At 43.1% G+C, this 19,947-nt stretch overlaps 1 protein-coding gene across 4 annotated transcripts in view; it reads left to right on the top strand.

Annotated features, from left to right (window-relative positions):
* chd7 (chromodomain helicase DNA binding protein 7) overlaps nucleotides 1–19,947 on the top strand; it is a 71,613-nt gene that overhangs the window by 44,477 nt on the left and 7,189 nt on the right. For all 4 annotated transcript variants that reach the window (XM_071490268.1, XM_071490267.1, XM_071490266.1 and 1 more), the window contains exons 14-35: nucleotides 726–902; nucleotides 1,207–1,350; nucleotides 1,435–1,533; nucleotides 1,669–1,852; nucleotides 1,960–2,176; nucleotides 2,712–2,907; nucleotides 3,042–3,209; nucleotides 3,347–3,526; nucleotides 3,649–3,759; nucleotides 4,831–5,042; nucleotides 7,246–7,445; nucleotides 7,930–8,089; nucleotides 9,983–10,072; nucleotides 13,226–13,329; nucleotides 14,932–15,061; nucleotides 15,712–15,827; nucleotides 16,305–16,725; nucleotides 16,931–17,139; nucleotides 17,320–18,324; nucleotides 18,640–18,806; nucleotides 19,450–19,704; nucleotides 19,943–19,947. The exon at nucleotides 19,943–19,947 is cut by the window's right edge and continues 163 nt beyond it. In XM_071490268.1, coding sequence (XP_071346369.1) covers nucleotides 726–902; nucleotides 1,207–1,350; nucleotides 1,435–1,533; nucleotides 1,669–1,852; nucleotides 1,960–2,176; nucleotides 2,712–2,907; nucleotides 3,042–3,209; nucleotides 3,347–3,526; nucleotides 3,649–3,759; nucleotides 4,831–5,042; nucleotides 7,246–7,445; nucleotides 7,930–8,089; nucleotides 9,983–10,072; nucleotides 13,226–13,329; nucleotides 14,932–15,061; nucleotides 15,712–15,827; nucleotides 16,305–16,725; nucleotides 16,931–17,139; nucleotides 17,320–18,324; nucleotides 18,640–18,806; nucleotides 19,450–19,704; nucleotides 19,943–19,947 — 4,550 coding nt within the window. The remainder of the gene's footprint in view (nucleotides 1–725; nucleotides 903–1,206; nucleotides 1,351–1,434; nucleotides 1,534–1,668; nucleotides 1,853–1,959; nucleotides 2,177–2,711; nucleotides 2,908–3,041; nucleotides 3,210–3,346; nucleotides 3,527–3,648; nucleotides 3,760–4,830; nucleotides 5,043–7,245; nucleotides 7,446–7,929; nucleotides 8,090–9,982; nucleotides 10,073–13,225; nucleotides 13,330–14,931; nucleotides 15,062–15,711; nucleotides 15,828–16,304; nucleotides 16,726–16,930; nucleotides 17,140–17,319; nucleotides 18,325–18,639; nucleotides 18,807–19,449; nucleotides 19,705–19,942) is intronic.

The following is a 19,947-nucleotide window of genomic DNA, read 5'->3' as shown; positions in this document are numbered from 1 at the left end:
ATTAAAAAAAAAAAAAAAATTATATTACCTAAGTCACCAAAGTCTTTGTCAAACCCCTGATGTTAACCAGACTCCAGAGAAGACCAGTTCCAGTACAGTGAAGTTAGTGATGGAGTCACTGAAACTCACAATAATGTGACACATTTCTGAGTGAGACAGAATATGCAGGCAGGGTTTAGTTACAAAAGTGACTGAAATGAAATCCATCAGATGTGATTGGATCACTCAAAAGTGAGCATGGCTGCCTCATATTGTGTGATGCAAAGCTGTGGAGAGAGATGGAGCTTTAGACAAGTCTTTGCTTTTAGCCTGGGAAAACTTGGGTTGACTTACAGAGTTGTTAACCACAATCACACACGACGGTGGTTATCAGGCTCAGTGAAGCCAGATAACGAAAAGATGTCCTGATGCCTGAACTTGCTTCATAGTACAATCCTCTGGTTTGAATACAGAAGACAAACACAAAACCAGTGGAACACAGTCATCGCTGACTACAGATGACTGCCACAAGTCCAACTTTATCTTAAGCCTTCATGTCAGAGCTTTTCTTGGCTTTTCCTCACAAATATATGGAGCTGCTGTGGCCTAGTTACTTTTGACCTAAAAGTGAAAACTGCGTCCCTCCTAGATCCACAGGATAAGATAATAAAGAAGTTGGGAACAAATACATTATTGTACATATACATACACAATATTGATCTTCATTTTCCCTCTCTCCCCTTCAGGGTAAGATAATAAAGGGAGCATATCGGTTTCATGCCGTGATAACAACCTTTGAGATGATTCTGGCTGACTGTCCAGAGCTTCGCAGCATCCCATGGCGCTGTGTGGTGATAGATGAAGCCCACCGCCTCAAAAACAGAAACTGCAAACTACTGGAAGGACTGAAAATGATGGACATGGTGAGTGGTGGTCTTTTTGTTTGTTACACAGTGGTGGTTATGGCAAGTCAAGGAGTTAGGAAGAGGTACGTGTTTCCAGTTTCTTGGCACACCAAGTACAAGTTGATATAAATAATGTTTTGTCTTGTTGGATTTTTTTTTTTTTTTTTCAAAGGCCTCTTAGAAATGTATACGTGCTTATAATCAGTTAAAATTGGACAAATTAGCCCAGTACCTGTGACATGATAATTTAATTGCTCTTGCATCCTGCTTTCAATTTTAGAAACTCTAAATATGTCTTTCCTGTCTCTGCTTTCTCTTCCAGGAGCACAAAGTCCTGTTGACAGGAACTCCCCTCCAGAACACTGTGGAGGAGCTCTTCAGCTTACTCAACTTCCTGGAGCCTGAGAGATTCCCATCTGAACAGACATTCATGACTGAATTTGGAGACCTGAAGACTGAAGAGCAGGTAAATGGACAACTCACGAGTTCAACGCACAATTCCTGAATCCCCATTCCAGTTAAGTGTTAACATCATATCTGTGTGTTTCAGGTTCAGAAATTGCAAGGCATACTGAAGCCCATGATGTTGAGAAGACTGAAGGAGGATGTGGAGAAGAACCTAGCCCCTAAGGAGGAGACCATCATTGAGGTAGGACTGTGATCTCTGCTGTCAAAACCTTTTCAGCTATTTTTGTGACAGTCTCCAATCATCTGGTTTAACAAGTGTGTGAGATTGTCATGTCTCAAGAAATAAAAAAAATTAACCAGCTGTTGTTGTTGTCAGGTGGAGCTGACCAACATCCAGAAGAAATACTATAGGGCCATTCTGGAGAAGAACTTCTCCTTCCTGTCCAAAGGAGGTGCAGGAGGAGGAGGAGGAGGTGGCGGCGGAGGAGCCAGCGTGCCCAACCTCCTCAACACCATGATGGAGCTGAGGAAATGCTGCAACCATCCCTACCTCATTACTGGTATACACAAACCCTTCCAAAGCAGAGACACCATCACAGTGTAAAGCCTCAGTAAACCAATAATTTATTTTCCTGATGATTTGTAATTGTTGTTTTTTGTCGTCTAGGAGCGGAAGAGAAGATCGCTGAGGAGTTCAGGGACTCCCACAGTGGTGGGGCCGATATGCCGGACATGGCTCTCCAGGCCATGATTCAAGCTGCCGGCAAGCTGGTGCTCATTGACAAGCTGCTGCCCAAACTGAAGGCTGGTGGACACAGAGTCCTGGTCTTCAGTCAGATGGTTCGCTGTCTGGACATCCTGGAGGACTACCTGATCCAGAGACGGTAAAAATGGAGACAGATTAGCGTTTCCTTGACAAATGCAAAGGTTGATGAGATGGTTATGATCACTATAGTATCGGGATATTCTGATCAAGGCTTTTTGATCCCAGTTCTGATCCAAGCCCATTAATATTTAATATCTGCTGATACTCAGTCTGATCTAATACTTACATTTGCTTAGATGACACAGGTGATGGCTAATATGAAAGCAGGAGTAGAGAGATATTATTTGATAAGTAATGTGTTAGTGTTGTAGCTTAGCAAACCTGCGTGTGTAGCAATCCTGAATGTCAGAAATTGGTGCCACTCGAGCCTGAAAGTTTCTAATTTGCACTCAGACATGAGAAATACAGTAAAGAAAGGATCTGATTTTCATTCGGGTTATTTTAGCCAATACCGATTCATTAAAACGTGAGTGGATTGGCCCCAAAACCGATGTTGGGAATCTGCTTGGATAATCTTCACCATTGTGTTGATATTTTTAGTAACTTTGCCAATATGACAGTAATTTACCCCTGTGCTTTAACTACGTGTCCAGATATCCCTATGAGCGTATAGACGGCAGAGTCCGTGGTAACCTGCGGCAGGCAGCCATCGACCGGTTCTCTAGACCGGACTCGGATCGTTTTGTGTTCCTGCTGTGTACAAGGGCTGGAGGACTGGGCATCAACCTGACTGCAGCAGATACCTGCATCATCTTTGACTCTGACTGGAACCCGCAGAACGACCTACAGGTACAGCCACATTGAGATATTCACAAATCATCAGTTCTCTTCTCAGACGCACACTCCTGTGGACTGAACTGAAAATCAAGTTAAATTCTTTCATGAACAATGTTCATGAATCTCTACATTTGCCCTCCCACCAGGCCCAGGCCAGGTGTCACCGTATCGGCCAGTCAAAGGCAGTCAAGATCTACCGTCTGATCACCAGGAACAGCTACGAGAGGGAGATGTTCGACAAGGCCAGTCTGAAGCTGGGTCTCGACAAGGCCGTTCTACAGAGCATGAGCGGACGGGAAAATGCCAACAGTGGGGTAAGACCCATCGCCCACTAAACGCATCCACTGTCAATGAATCTTTGTAGTGTACTGTGTGTTAGATCACTCACAATGTTTTCAGACCCTTTCTTTGGGTACTTGTCTGATTCCTTTGAAATTCTTCTGTGGTCCAGGTCCAGCAGTTGTCCAAGAAGGAGATCGAGGACTTATTGAGAAAGGGAGCGTATGGAGCTCTAATGGATGAAGAAGACGAAGGCTCTAAATTCTGTGAGGAAGATATTGACCAGATCCTCCAGAGACGAACCCACACCATTACCATAGAGTCTGAGGGGAAGGGCTCTACATTTGCTAAGGTAGAAACTATAGCAAATGACAGTGAAATCTTCGCCCTTACTCATATAGTTAGTTCACACTGTTTGAGATGAATAAGTCCAATCACCTGCGGTTGACCATCATGTTTTTCCTCTGTCTGCAGGCCAGTTTTGTTGCAACAGGAAACCGAACAGACATTTCTCTTGAGGATCCAGACTTCTGGCAGAAATGGGCTAAGAAAGCTGAGCTGGACCTGGACGCCATCAATGGACGAGTAATACGCACACTCACACACATGACACTTGAAACTGTACATAATGTAAATATGTAATGTAAAAGTACCTGCAATGTAAATCCCACTCAAGAACTCAGACACGATGTAGCCATAAAGCCATAGAGAGAGAACATCACACTATGGATCCATACTGAGTCTTACACACACTCGTGGTGGTGTCCCCTTATTGAGAGGGAGCTAGCAGTGGGAATTTGTTCAAGAGGAAAGAGAGAGCGAGAGAGAGAGAGAACAGGAGGGAGCAGAGAGAGATTAATATTGACAGTTGAAAATCTCCTCTCTTCCTTAATTACCCATGTTTCCCTGCTCGTGTGTGTGTGTGTGTGTGTGTGTGTGTGTGTGTGTGTGTGTTTGAGAGAGCGTAAGCTGCTTAGCTCCACTTAACAGAGCACAGATGCTTGGAGGGTACAGAGATATCACTTAGGCAAGCACTCAAACACACACACACACACACACAGAAACACAAGCTCGGTCACATTCTTCCACACATTGAGCGTTTTGCTAACAGCCATCCTCATATTCTTCCTTTCCTTGCCTCTTTATATTTGCTCACTTGTTTTCTTAGGACCCTACACTGACACACTTACCGCAGCTCTGTGAGCGTGAATGCAGGCCGCTCCCCACAGATTTCTTGCTGTGTGATGTTAAAATGGAAATGACTGCAGTGCTGTGTGATAATTGTGGAACTAACTACTGCCCTGTTTGCACATATTAATGGAACTGTAAGGGGGAAAAATCAAATTAATTGAACAAAAATGCAATTCATTAGAAAGCATAATTAATGTCAGTTTGTATCTGAGCTGGGAAGCAATTTTCTCAGCATCAGGAATGAAACATGGGGCCAAATATCTAATTAATCAGATTTGGTGGAGAAGATGCCATTTATTCAAAGGGTTCACAGAGTAGTCAGAGTATACAAGAAGTTTACAAATGGGCCACGTCACAGAAACAAAACAGGAGGTGTTTGCATATTGTTACTGGTGGATTTCAGGCCACCAGACTCCAGGCCATAAAAGCGTGCAGACTAAATGTTATCATTGAATTTTTCTCCAGAACACACTGGTGATTGACACACCAAGGGTGAGGAAGCAGACGCGGCACTACAGCAGCGTCAAAGAGGAAGAGATGCTGGAGTTCTCAGAGCTGGAGAGTGACGAGGACGAGCCAAGCAAGCCCTCATCCAAACCACGACGACCCCAAGATAAAACCCAGGGCTACCCTCGATCTGAGTGCTTCAGAGTGGAGAAGAACCTGCTGGTCTACGGGTCTGTCACATACTCAAGTTTCCTATTCAAAAATACATGAATGATTGAATTAATTGCATTTGACGGAATAGAAATTTGTTGAAATACTCTTATTAGCTTCCTTGCTGAGAGTTGAATTAGGGTACCACTAATATTTTTACACTAAAATTTATATAAACACTACAGGCATGAGAAAGTTAGCTTTGCTTAGCACAAAGACTGTAAACAGCTAGCTTCCCTCTGTCCAAACAACATCTGGCCACCAGCACCTCCAAAGTTGACTAATAAACACGATCCATCCTCTCATCGAACTCAGGGCATGAACAAATAAGCTCATTTCCCACAACGTCAAACTGTTCCTTTCAAACATGCAACAACAATAGAAGGATCAAAGGGCACTGACAATAATGCAAAAAGATTTAAAGCTCATTCAGCGGATCTTTTTTTTTAATGCAACAAGGAGCAGGTATAAAAAGTAAAAGTCCAACTTAAAAAGATTGTGGTGGAACAAAACAGAACTAAAGCAGAAATCTCAATAGAAAAAGGAGAAGTGAAGATAGTTGAGGTTGTGGTGGATGTGGAGTCATACAGCTGGGTGGAGCTCCTCACTCTGCTGATGTGTGTGGTAATAGATGCAGACCAGCACGTGGCGTGATTTAGTAGACAGACATCTCGCCTCTCAAGGCCATCAACATGCATAGCCAATAATCAGAGCTGCCTGTGAACACAGTCTTGAGCACATACACACTTATATACAGCCAACATGCTTATTGTTGTGCACACACAGTGACCTTGGAGAGCGTGGGACGTTTTAGGTTTAATCTCACATACAGAGAGCTGACTGTTAAGCCTGTCACACACACTTTAAAATGATATCCACTGAAATTCACTTCTTCATCAACTCTGCATTTTTTTATGTAAATAACAGTTTCATTAACTTCTGCACGCACCAGATATAATTTGAGTTTCTATTAATCTGTGCAGTGACGGAAGTGCATCTGAACTCAGACACCGACTTGTTCAAAATATACAGAGTACAATATCCTGCACACAGAGGCAAATTGACACACTTACCACAGATAGTGATTATCTGGTGAACACGGCCATTTTCACGGCTGACTTGGCGTGACTGTGTGTGTGCGTGCGTGCGTGTGTGTGTATAAGAAAGAAGAGTTGTGCTAGTGAGATGTCAGCATTGTTATTGTTACAGTCTAGTCTTGTGGCCTGAGGCTGTAGGACACACTGACTGGGCCTGTCCTCTCCACGCAGCACTCTGTTGTCTTTTCCCATCAGCCATCGCTCTCTCGCCCACCCTCACCCACCGTTTTACCCTTTCTCAAATAGTCCAGCATAATACTGGTTCACATGGTTCAGTGGAGATTGGGGAGCAGCAGTGGAAAAATTTTAGTTGCGAACCAGACCACCACATCAGCCTGTAGGGTCGCTTGGTCTCTGGAGGTGGTTGGGGGCAGGTTCGGCTGTGATCATGAACACACACACACACACACACACACACACACACACACACACACACACACACACACACACACACACACACACACACACACACACACACACACACACACACACACACACACACACACACACACACAGAAGGATGAGAGCCCAGCACTCATCAGTGTCTGTTACTGGAGTGTGAGTGTGATAGGTGTCTTAGATGCAGAAAAGATCATTTAGACTTGAGTGTATGCTCATGAAGGATCAGGGTCATGTGAGTGAGTCGTGTGGCACAGATTACAAACTGTCTGACAGACTTTTCCAGAGTTTACCTTAGAAATCCAAAGCATTCCAACAAGAAGATGGAGATTTTAGTAAAGAAAACCTTTCAAGTCTATGTGTAAAATGTTTGTTTAAAAAGAAGTATTACAGATGAAACTGGATTCATTATTTAATCATTTCATCAAAGAAAGATCAATTTCTCTGTGTAAAATCAAGACTTAATGATCATTTTAACACTTTCACTATATGATGTTTGCATTGCACTATGTTATTACAATATTCATAGTATTATTCATTATATTAGCATATGATAATAAGTATTACTTCTACTTTATAACACATTATGTATGTTATAGTGTTTCAGTCAAAGGAATGTATGTAGTGCAGTGCTGAGGCTGTGTCCTGTTAAACCAGTGTTTTATATTCAGTAGTATAAGCGGTATCCATATGCTGACAGGCTTTTCCCCTTCCTGTCCCTCTTTAGTTGGGGTAGGTGGACTGACATCCTGGCTCACGGCCGCTTCAAGCGCCCCCTGAAGGAGGCCGATGTGGAGACCATCTGCAGAGCCCTGCTGGCCTACTGCCTGCTGCATTACCGTGGAGACGAGAACATCAAAAGTTTTATCTGGGACCTGATCACCCCAAGTGAAGATGGGACCACCAAGACGCTGACCAACCATTCAGGTAACACACACAGGAGCAAATCTGATTAGACACACTATATACACTGTATGATTGAGCTCACTGCACAATTTATGAGCATCTGAAAAATAATGCATCAATAATATATCTCATCATATGAAAGTGGGCTAATCGGGCTAGAAGGTGGATGAGTTTCAGTTCTCAGTTAATATGTGAAGAGATTCAAATCTGACATGTAATGCCTTCCTTGGATATTTAAATAGATGTCCTAAATATGAATTATTATTACTATTATCACTATTGTTATTATTATTGTTGTTAATAATAATAATAATAATAATAATAATAATAATAATAATAATAATAATAATAATAATGATGATGATAAATGTCCTGAAAGTGTACAGATTAGTTATACACCCTGTGTTAATTGATGCATTGATGCATAAATATCCCCAGAAATATATGTACTGGTTGTCATTTGTACATTCCCCTGACTGTTGCCTTACCCCCCCCCATCCCCCAGGTCTCTCTACTCCAGTTCCTCGGGGTAGGAAGGGCAAGAAGGGGAAGCCCGCAGCACCTCCTCCACAGACTCCACGAGCTGATTGGCTGGCTAGCTGCAATCCTGACCACTTACTGCAAGAGGATAGCTACAAGAGACACCTGAAACATCACTGTAACAAGTAGCTTCCCCACACATTCACACACACAAACACACACACACACACACACACACACACACCTGAAACACCATGATAGCTAGTGGCTAATATGTTAGTGTTAGATAAGGGGCCATAAACAGTTTCTTAAATAATCATTGGTTGAATTAGAGTTCTCATAGTGGAAATTTCCATGGATACCAAACCAATGTGGATGGAATCGGGGTTATAAATCCAGGACATAGACACATGTGGCAGTTGTGATGTTTGTTGCACAACTTCAACAGAGGCAACAGTTTCCCCATCCTCTTCCTCTCTCAAACACACACTCATCTGCTTTGTGGTCAGCGCTCTCTCCTGTTGTCAGGGCGATATGCTTCCTTGCCCTCCAGATTCAATTCCAAGATTTTTTTCTTCTTGAGGGGGGAAGTTTGTTTGTTTGTGTGTATGTGTGTTTATGTGTGTGTCTGGCTGTGTGCCAGGCCAGGTGCTAGGCAGGCAGACCTGTTGGAAGTGGGTGAAAGACGCACACAAGCACACACACACAAACACACACACTTGGGGGTGATTATGTGGTGCCATCTGCTAGGCTGAAGCACAGCGTTGTGTGGCTAATCAGGCCTGGCACATTGATGGATGAGCAAACACAGCCTGCCAACAACCACACATACACACACACACACACCGTAACTTGTCCAACTTGATGCACAAACGGACACACACCGTAGAATAAGCTGCTGTCTTTAACCCCCTAAACTAAACTTTCTGTTACCTCTGTTCCTGCTCCTCCTCTGTCTTCTACACCAAACATCATTAATGGCATTAAATCCTGGTGACGAATCTGGTGTCAAATGTTTACAGTGAATCAGAACTCCCAGAGAGCAGCATTTCTAGTGTCAGGAGATCAAATCCAGTTCTCCAGCCTTGACTGAAGTGATTCATTTTACTGGAAGAGTAATTACCTCTGCCAAGGACATGACGCTTTCTGTGTGTGTTGGTCAGCAGGAATACGCAAAAAAGTCCTCAACTGATTTTCACCAAACTTGGTGAGGGTTGGGCCATGGGCCAGGGAATAACCCATTTTGGGGCATATCCAGGAAATTTTTTTCACTTTCCTCAACATTGCAAGATCAGGCATTTTCAACATTTTTGTCAAAATATTTCACTCTTGAGGAGGTATGCACTTTGAGTGCCATTCTAGTTCTTACTGGGAACATCTGTAATCTGTATCCACAAGAGATGACCATCTATTCGACCGCAGTGATACAAAACGATGAAATAAATGAATTACAGTTTTTGCAAACAGTATTTCAACAAAAGAAGACCTCAGGAAATTTTCCACCTGAGTAATGCAATCAATCAAAGATCCAAGACCATTTTCACAGTGTTGTAGGAAATTGCACCTTTTCGGTGCTTTGCAGCATCTCCTCCAGTAAAGTCAGCCCAGTGTGAAGTATTAGCAGGATTTCCTTTTGTAATAAAACACATGCACTTCGGAAATTTTATTCAAGACAGAGAAAATCAAACATTATGAGGGAATTGTTTTTATAAATAAGCGACTTAACTGGAACACAACAGAGGATAGTTATCCAACATGTTTTTACAAATTAATGCTCTATATGAATATCAGTATATAATCTTTAGAGCCCATTAGTCCATCAAAAGACAAATAATCAGGAAGAAATTTATACCTTTGATGCCTAAGATTTGTTGGTTTCTGCACCTTATATTTGAGGATTTTCTGCTTTTGTTTGTTTTATATAATTAAAAATCTTGTAAAATAGATTGATAACAGATTAGAACAGATATCTGTCAATGTTCCAGCCCCGGGATTCCTTTGTCTCTGTTGAAATAAATCAGACAATCCTCCTAAAGAACGGCTTCACTAACATTTTTTACTGTTTGACTATTTCTCAGGGTGTTGCTGAGGGTGAGGATGCTGTATTATCTGAGACAGGAAGTCATAGGCGACCAGGCCGAACGCATCCTGGAAGGAGCTGACACGAGGTTAGTGGATACTCCACACTACTTCATTTTAGTGTCTCTGTTACCACGTTTTCCTCTTCTACTGAGGACGTAGGAACATAGCGCACTCTCTTTTCCTTTTCTGCCTTTGCCTCCTCGGTGCATTGTGTGTATATGTATTTGTCCATACAAGTGGCCTCTTAGGCAGGTTTCTCCCTGCTGTGACCGGTACAACAAGCAGATACCTTATCAGGGTAAAATAAGCTTTTACCACTGTCTAATAAGCTATTTCTCACTATCATTTGGCACAAGGTCTCAGTGCATCAGTGTTGGTGTTAAGGTTGGATACGCTGCTCACCTTGACTGTTTCATTTATCTCATCCTGACAGCATCTTCACCGCTTCCTCCGTCTTTTTCTCTGTCACACTGCACTTCTCTTGTCATCTCTCCATCTCTCCCTCTCTCCACAGTGTACTTCAGCCTATGATTGTCTCCCATCCCCCGCTCATCACCCTTTCACCCAGATGTGAATGCATTTATAATTTGGAGCACTTGCACTTCATGTTGATCTCCACCACTCCCTCCCTCCCCCAACCCAATGGCTACTGTGACAGACCCTGTTTTTGTGTGTGTGTGTGTGTGTGTGTGTGTGTGTGTGTGTGTGTGTGTGTGTGTGTGTGTGTGTGTGTGTGTGTGAGAGAGTGAGAGAGTGAGTGAGTGAGTGTGCACCAGACGTGAGCATACGGGGTGCTATCATGCCAACATATGCCAGGGGGATTTAGCATGCCAGTCTTGGCGCGCACACGTATGTGTGTGTTGCCAAGACGTGCATGCTGCTGTTTGCAGAGATAAGAGACTATTTCCCGGTTTCTTCTCTCCTCCTGACACCCTCAGACTTTTTACGTCCATTGTGTATTGTAGCCTTTCTCTTCCTAACTAGCAGTAAGCACCATTTTCCTTTTTTTTTTTTTCTTCTTTCCATAATGGAGGATTTTGTTTGTTTCGTGCCGTGACACAGAATTTACCCTGGAAAAACTGTATACAAAAAAACTATTCTCCGTTAAATAATAATGCCATTCTAAACCAGATATCTGGTTTTGGTTGGGCTCATCTAATTTTAAAAATGGGTTAGAGCAGCACCTGCAAGCTCATAGTATGAGTTTATTTACTGTGACAGTATATTGAGAAAATTTCTCTTATTATTTTTATGATGGGTCCACATAAAATCCTAGAAAAACAAGATCCCTATAAAATCAAAGAATAATGGTTGAAGGGATGTTGGCAAATGGTGACAGTTTGAGAGTAGAAATGGTTGATAGTCATATTAAATTGTCTTATTTTAAATCAAATGTTTACTCACACAAACACCAATGAGACTTGACTAAATTAATAAATAAGTGTGTGAAATCTTTAAGAACTCAGGCAGCACCACAAATGATTCCTCTGCTTGTCATCATTTTGAACATCAATAACAAAAAAAACATCAATATCAAAACTAAAGGCCAGGCTATACTGATTCTGGTATTTGTTTCCATTATGATGATCTTAAATAAATTCTTGAATTCCCCTTGTCTAAGAAGATCAGCACCCTCTATTTCTATCTATAACAACATTGTCCAATGCCAAGCTCCTCAGTCGTCAGTGATTCGCTCCCTGTATGTAGTGATGCATTCAGAAGGCTATAGTGTTGCACAGTGATGCATAGGATTAAATGTTGTTTGGAATGTATTTAAGTCTGAGTCCCTTGAACAATTCTCCTTCTCATACATTCATTTTTTCCAAGTTCAAGAAAGAACTAAAACATTGAACATATTTTTAGCAACGTTTTTTTTCTCACCAGATTTAGACTTTGACCAACAGTAATATAAAACGTAACTTTTTTTTTTTTTTTTTTTTTTTTTTTTTTTAAAGCTATTTGGCTACTTGATGATTTTATAGATACGTTTCAAATATAAATATACCATTCGACTGACAATCACTGTTGCTGATGCATTCTTAGTTTTCATATCACCTCAGTCTAACTAATCTAGAATAATGCATGTGTTCTTGTGTATTTTTTTCTGGGGGAGACCAGACACCCAGCAGTTATGTATCTTTCAAAGTTTGCTCACCCATTTCAAAACATAACCAGGTGCCCCCTGTACTGGAGGGTCGCTACTAACCGTGCATGTAACTGTGCTCATGGTGCAAAATGCACCAGTAAAAAAAAAAAAAACAGTAAATGGTTAACGACGAGCGACAAAAGCAGAACAGACAGTAATGCTAATGGCCAAGTCGTGTACTAAGTAACATCTGTGATGATTATGAAACACAGTTTAACCTTAACTGATCAATAACCACATGGATTGCACATAAATGCTCTTATGCTGGGGTTGTTTAGCCATTCTGAGTCGATTGCATATTCATCCCGGTGCCGGGCCTCTCTTTTTCAGGCACTCTCCAAGGTGCTGATCCTACTGCTGGGAGCAGCAATGGAACTACGCAGCATCTTGGAGAGCGCCGCAGCACACAGTCCTGACAGTAGTATTTAGAGAGTCCCTGATTGCCGTTTTCTTTACTGATGATTTCTGTCTAAGAAAATGTTGCAATTCATTGAAGTTGTTTCGGTTCTGTGTTTACGTTTCTTTTTATTGCCACCTTTTCCAAAGTTTCATTTTTAGGATTTTCTCCAAACCACCAGATTGCAAACACCAGACGTATCGTACCTGTGTCACCTTTTTTGTTTTCAATTTCTCTAATATCTGGATCATTTACAGATTGACATTTCCATGGCAACAAAGCAGATGATGATTAAGCAGTACTTCCTGTTCAGATCAGATTTCCTTCTTGCTTTGTCAAAAAGTGAAGGTTAAATATTGATGATTCTTCGTAACATTGAAACACATATCAGAGATGCAAGTGCACATCATAACAAAACCATAACTAGAATACAACTCACAGCTGTTTGCACATTAATACTATTTGAATATTTAGGATAATAGTTTTTATCTGCAGTCAGCGGCTGACGGTTTTTACAATCTGATTACAACACAAATGGATCATAATCTCATTTATGCTGTCCCCTTTTCTCTTTTCCTCATTAGGATGGTTATTATGATTATTGAAATACAAGACTGTTGCCATACTGAAGCAAATTGAACACAGCACCACTTAGGTTTGATTAGCAGTAATGTGATCTGTTTGTCCCTGCCACAGTGAGCTGGATATCTGGATTCCCCAGCCGTTCCACGCTGAGGTCCCAGCTGACTGGTGGGACAGCGAGGCTGACAAATCCCTGCTCATCGGTGTCTTCAAACACGGTAAGAAACGCACACCAGCGCCGTCACACACTTTACATAGACGTCTCAATCTTCCAACATGGCTGTCACTACACATATACACACAGACCATCCTGCAGACGCACTCCAGTGGCTTCCAATCTAGCAAGCAGACATACACACATCATAGTTAAACTGGGTGAGCGTGCACACACAACACATCCCACCCACTTCTGCTGCCACCACTTGATTGGTGTTGCTATGGCGACAGCGGTACACAGCTGGTAGGCTCAGTTTGCTATCAGCAATATGATTGATTGCTGGTTATCCCACTGGCTATGACTGTGTGTGTGTGTGTGTGTGTGTGTGTGTGTGTGTGTGTGTGTGTGTACTGTTCTTTGTGTTACAGGTGTTGCAAAGAGCTAAAGTTATATTAATCAAAGCTTTTCACCCTGCTAACTGTTAACCTGGTTATTTGGATTGTCATTTGGAGAATGTGCCAGTTGTGTTAATGTCCCCGTGACCCACCTTTGGGTGCTGACTGGGTAGCTGAATGTGACTCCCAGTGACAGACCGATGAGGCTAATTGTTGTGTGTGTGGAGACCCTCATTCATATTAATTTGGCATAATTGTCATAATTTTTCCATCATGGCCACCCTCTATGATTCTATTAGGACACGCACACACGGGAATTCAAAAGGACTCACCCATAGTTAATCATAATCCTCATTCACTAGCCCTTTGTGGTTTGGGGGTGTTGGGGCGGGACGGAGACAGAGACAGACAATACAGTGTGAGAGAGGGAGGAGGGTACCAACATTTTTCCTAATTGAACTGTTATGGTGTGAAAGAAGGAAGAAGGGATGAAGAAGAGGCAGTGTGATTCTGTTATGTGGCCCCTGCTACTCCTCTTTTCCTTCACTCCCCAGCCACCTGTCCTTTCCTCTCATTTCTTCCCAGTCCTGTTTGCCTGTCTTCTTTTTATATTTTTTCCCCCCTTTTCCCCCCTGCTCCTCTGCGTTCCCCCCACCCCCGTTCCCAATGTGTCTCAGTAGGACCTGCACATTCTAATCTGTTCTGCCTGAATGCTCCTAACGGACACACACTACGTTCCTCACACCCACTAGCTCAGTTTCACAGACATCATGACACACACACATGTCTCTCTCTCTCTCTCTCTCGCTCGCGCTCTCTCTCTCTCGCTCGCGCTCTCTCTCTCTCTTGCGCTCTCTCTCTCTTTCTCACACACACACAAATGAGCACCTGCAGGCTCACTTGGACAAGCACACACACATGCAGAACAGAGGCGAGTGTACACACACACACACACAGACTGTCTGTCTTGTCAGCAGCTGGCTCCTGGGGTCTGCCCTTCTGCTGCAGTTTTTGTCTATTCCGTCATTTAATATGGATGGTGTGTGTGTAGCATCCTATCCGTCTAGGAGTGGTGTAGAGGGCACAACTTCCCTCACCCTCCTGTTGTCCTGAGTTTGCGTTGATCTTGGTGTGTTGACCAGTAACCTTTTGATGTGCAGTACTTCCTGAAACTAAGCTGACTACTTGCTATTGGTTACTGACAGACTCTTTATAGTCTCTCATTTTCAAGCTTCTGTATTCCTCACCTCTTCTCGTCTTCCTCTTAGGCTATGAGAAGTACAACTCAATGCGAGCCGACCCCACCCTGTGTTTCTTGGAGAGGGTGGGCATGCCAGACGCCAAGGCTATTGCCGCTGAGCAGAGGGGCTCCGACATGATGGCAGATGGCGTCGAGGGGTAAGAGAGCAGGCTTCGCTGACCAGAAAGCAGTTTCTTTGCTCCCCTTTGCTTCTGGTGTTATTTTGCTCCAGTTTTGGTCTGATTCATCCTGTTTTTCTACCTTTTGCTGTGCCTTCCTTTTGTCATGTCCAAGCAATAAATCATTAAAGCAAACTAAGGAAAAAGCCATGATTTGTCCAGTTGGTCCAAAAGATGTCAATGAAAGGAGGTGTAACATAATGTAATTTATTATTGTACTGAACAATTAACTGAACACATACATGAACATTGTAATTCTTATGTCCTTCACATTCTGTTTGTCTTTTCACTACTTATATTTTCACAGCTTTCACTGTGTCCAGTCAGAAAAAATCTGCTTGTACCAACTTTCATGTGGTTTTTCTTATCAACCCTCCTATGTTAATTGTAACTTAATTTCATCAAAACATTGACAAGTCCTTGAGTCGTACTTGTGTCCAGTGTGGGAATCGTCAGTGTCAGCTCTTCATTTTTTCCTTTTCCCTTTGAAGCTTCTGCCTCACTTTGTTTTGTCTTTAAATTTTTTTTGCTTCATGCTATTCTTTGTCCTTTTGTTGTAGTTTTCAGAGTTAACCCTAACCCATAAAGTGAAAAGTTAAATATCTGTGTGTCCCTTCAATCCTTCACAGTGAGGATGAGGATCCAGAGTACAAGCCACTGCGAATGCCTTTTAAAGATGACATGGACGACTTTACCAACTCTCCACTGGATGACAAAGATGACACTGTGGAGGGTGAGACTGAAGGTAAACTTCACCTGGAAAGATGGATACAGAATGGCTTAGAGCTTCTAGTAAAGCCAGATTATTCAAGTCATCTCACAGACATTGAACATTTTGTTGGAAATATCTCAAGGGTTCTTGGAATTAAAGTCTAGTCTTCAGTTATTGTCCAGAGCAATAATCCAGTACAAAATACAATTGTATTTAGATTTTGGCAGCAGATTTTAGGATTTACATTTACACAAATGACAAGTAGACTGAAAACCTACAGTCACCAAAGTATTTTTTACAACAAAGTTATAACAATAGCAGCATAGAAACACCACATTGAAGATGGAAAAACACATCATGGCCGCAGTGAGAATACCACGAGGTCTTTGGCACAAGCTCAAACTTTGAAGCACGAAATGTAGAACAAGTAAAGAAATGACAACAGTTCTGGTGGGTTTTTATACTGCGTCTCTTCTTCTGGCCTCATATTTCGTACTCTTGTCTCTGTAGCTAAATCAGGTGAAAATACTCAAAGTGCAACTACTGTGGGCGGAGCTTCAGGCTCCAACGAGAGACTTTATTGGCCAGCAGCCTCAGCTCTGACGGCTCGTCTGCGACGCCTCATCACAGCCTACCAGCGCTCCAACCGGAGAGAACAACTCCGCCAGGAGGCCCTCAACCGGCCTGACGGCCGCCGCCGTCGCCGCAGGGAGTTCCTGCCTTCCATCTCAGTGGTTACTGAGACAGGAGGAGGGGCAGCTTACATCCAAGATGGAGCAGCAGTGTTCATGACAGAAGGAAGCCCATATCTGGCGAAAGGAGGTGCTTACTTTGCCAAAGGTGGACAGTTAATGCCAGAGACTTCGCCAGTGATGACCGCCAGCTCCCTGATGGCTGACGGAGCCATGTACTACAAGGAGAGAAGACAAAGGTAGTTACATTTAATGTCACACAATTGGATTAATTTCACACTTGCATTTAACATTTAATTAAAGAAGTCATCCAACAGTGGTACCATATCCTAAAACACAGCCTCCAAAACAGAACAAAGAATAAATCAAATCATGTAAGTTATTGTAGTTGAACCTTTTCTCACACCTTCTTTTTTTTTTTTTTTCTTTCCCCCCCTCTGTCAGATGGACTCGCCGTGAGGAGGCTGATTTCTACCGCGTTGTCTCCACCTTTGGGGTCGTCTTTGACACCCAGCAACAGAAATTTGATTGGAGTCAGTTCAGGGCCTTTGCCCGACTGGACAAGAAAACAGATGAGAGCCTGGAGAAATATTACTACTCGTTTATTGCCATGTGCAAACGGGTTTGCAGAATGCAGGTCAAGACTGAAACAGGTAAGAGGAAACAAAGTGCTTGAGGTCACTGCAAGGCAGAAAGTTGTTTTCATTGTTAAGTGTTAACTGGGACTGACTGTAGGGGCAAATGACGTATGTTTGCAAGCACAGGAGAAAAACTGGCCAACATGGTATTGAGTTGAATTTCTTACAGACTGCCTCTGTCTTTTACATCATCAGAACTCCCAGACCCAACCCTGATCATCGACCCTATCACAGAGGAGCGTGCCTCTCGCACCCTGTACCGCATCGAGCTGCTCCGGCGTATCCGAGAGCAGGTCCTCCCCCACCCCTTGCTCTCTGAGCGCCTCAAGCTCTGCCAGCCTTCCTCAGACCTCCCAGAGTGGTGGGAGTGTGGCCGCCATGACCGAGACCTCCTTCTGGGGGCCTCTAAGCATGGCGTGAGCCGGACAGATTATCACATCTTAAATGACCCTACATTGGACTTTCTTGAAGCCCACCAGCGTTTTACCAACCAGCGAGGGACTGGCATAAATGTGGGAACCCAGGGAGAGAGCACCAAAGTTGGAATGGGAGCAGCAGAAAGCACCCCTGCACCTCTCCTCTCCACCGAAGAGCTGGCGAGTGCTGCAGCTGCTGCCAAAATCGCTGTTCATGCGGCTAAAGAGGAGAAGACGGAGGAAGGGAAAACGGAGATGGAGGTGAAAAAGGAAACAGAGGGAGGAGATGCTGACAACATTCCATGTACCAAGACTGAAACGCCTGACGAAGAGAAGAAAAACGAGGAAGAGGTTGGAAAAGGGAAAGAAGAAACAGCTTCTTCACCAAGAAAGGAGGTCAAGAAAGAGGAAGAGGAGGCCCAGCCAAAAGTGGAAAAAGAGGAGGAGGAAGAGCTGAAAGAGAAGCAGAACGGAGAAGAGGAGAAAACCTCCAGGCCAGCAAATAAAGAAGATAAACACTTGACGGAGGAGAAGAAGAGTTTGAGTCTTGTTGACTCTCCAAGGGACCAGAAGGAGATGACCACTGAGCTGTCGGAACATTCTGACTCCTCTCCTAAAGCACAACCAGACCAGAAGACTGTGGGGGAGGAAGATGGAGAGGAGAGGGAGAACCCTGAGTCTCCTAAATCTCCAAAGTCAGCTGACACAGAGAAGAGCCCAGAGGAGGAAGAGGAGGACAGGATAGATGAAGATGATAAATCAGAGAAATCCTCTCAGGCTGAAGGTACTTCATTGCATTGACATTAACTTGGAGGTAGTCAGTGTCATTGATCTCAGGGGGGGATGATGATTAAACTTTAGTTTTGAATGTTTCAAATGTCAAATTTACTTTTAACCTGTGTATTTGTCCTGGTTGTCGGCCACCACTGTCGCTGACACCACACTTGACCGCAGGCCTATTTCTGGTGTTTCCCCTCATGACTTTTAATGAGTCTTAAGTTCCAGGGACAAGAGAATAAAATTAGCCTGGATCCCTTGATAATGAATTTGAAACCCTTTTTAATTAAGAGTTACAAAATGGCTTTCCCTCTCTGCACAGCGAGTGCTGCATCAGAGCAGAAGAACTTTGACGAGGAGAGTATTGCGTCTCTGAGCACGTCGGCCCGCGATGAAACCAGAGATGGGTTCTGCCCCGATGACCTGCCAGAAACGTCTGCGCTGCAGGCCTTACAGGATCGCACCTATGCCTTCTCATTCTGGCCTAAGGTGAGTCAGCCAGTATATGTTTCATGTATGTTTCATATTAGAGTTGAAACGATCAATTAATTAATTTGTCAGTCAATAGAAAATTAATCTGCAACACTTTTAATAGTAGTCATTGGAAGTAGTCATTGTTTCACATTAGTTCTCTCTGTGATAACACAGATTAATTTAATAAAATAAACATTACCCACACATCAGTATTAAATACCCACCGAGGACAGGATTTGAATGCGGGGGAATTTAATGTGAAACCTAATGTGATATCTGCAGGACGTGAAAATAGCTAAACTAAAATTGAAAAAACAGCACAGTAGAAGCAACTGGAACAAGTTATTGAATGAAAACAGAATTGTAAAGCAGCAAGTGAGTGGTTAGGACGACATGACTCTGGTATACTGATGGAAATAGTGCCATGAAAATGTGCGTTATAATAAATGATTTGCCTTTTACTAAAGTACAAGCAAATACACCTGAGCATGAGCAATAGAAGCATAAATATGAGCTTGTTTCAAATGAAGGCGTCTGTCTGCTACAGAGGTAATTATTTCAGAATTTGATGTATAAATAAATAAAACCAAGACCAGCTTCTGTCCAAAGCACTTTCTAGAATAGTGCGTCACCTCTCTCCGTTCTCTCCACCCCTCAGGATCGAGTGATGATTAATAGGATGGATAACATCTGCGAGGCTGTCCTGAAGGGCAAGTGGCCTGTCAACAGACGCCACATCTTTGACTTCCCCAGCAACCTGTTGCCAGGGCATGGCTCTACAGTAACCACAGCAGCTGTAGCCACGGCAACCGACAGCCCACTGCAGAGGCGGAGCCTGGCCGAGCTGACAATGGCGGGCATCCATACGCCTTACAGTGGAAGTGAAGATAAAACACTATCACCACAGATTCATGTGAGTCTTTGTGTGCACAGAAACATGACAAACTCGCAGACCGGGCAAACAGATGCTGCTGGTCAGGCACTCGGATATTTGACTTGGTGCCAGTTCTTCATTCTGTGTTTGGAATTAAGGATACTGCTAATGTCATTAGTGCATCACTGCTCGCTGAAGTGCCAGTAACAATGATGTGACAAACTCCTCCATAAGCTATTAGGCAGACACAGGTGTGACTGTTGACCTGACGTTACAGGAGGG

The sequence above is a fragment of the Trachinotus anak genome, unplaced genomic scaffold (assembly GCF_046630095.1).
Source record: "Trachinotus anak isolate AG129_WGS33_773 ecotype Australia unplaced genomic scaffold, CSIRO_AGI_Tana_v1 ptg000012l, whole genome shotgun sequence".
Lineage (NCBI taxonomy): Eukaryota > Metazoa > Chordata > Actinopteri > Carangiformes > Carangidae > Trachinotus > Trachinotus anak.
This window is presented reverse-complemented; position numbering and strand designations above follow the sequence as displayed.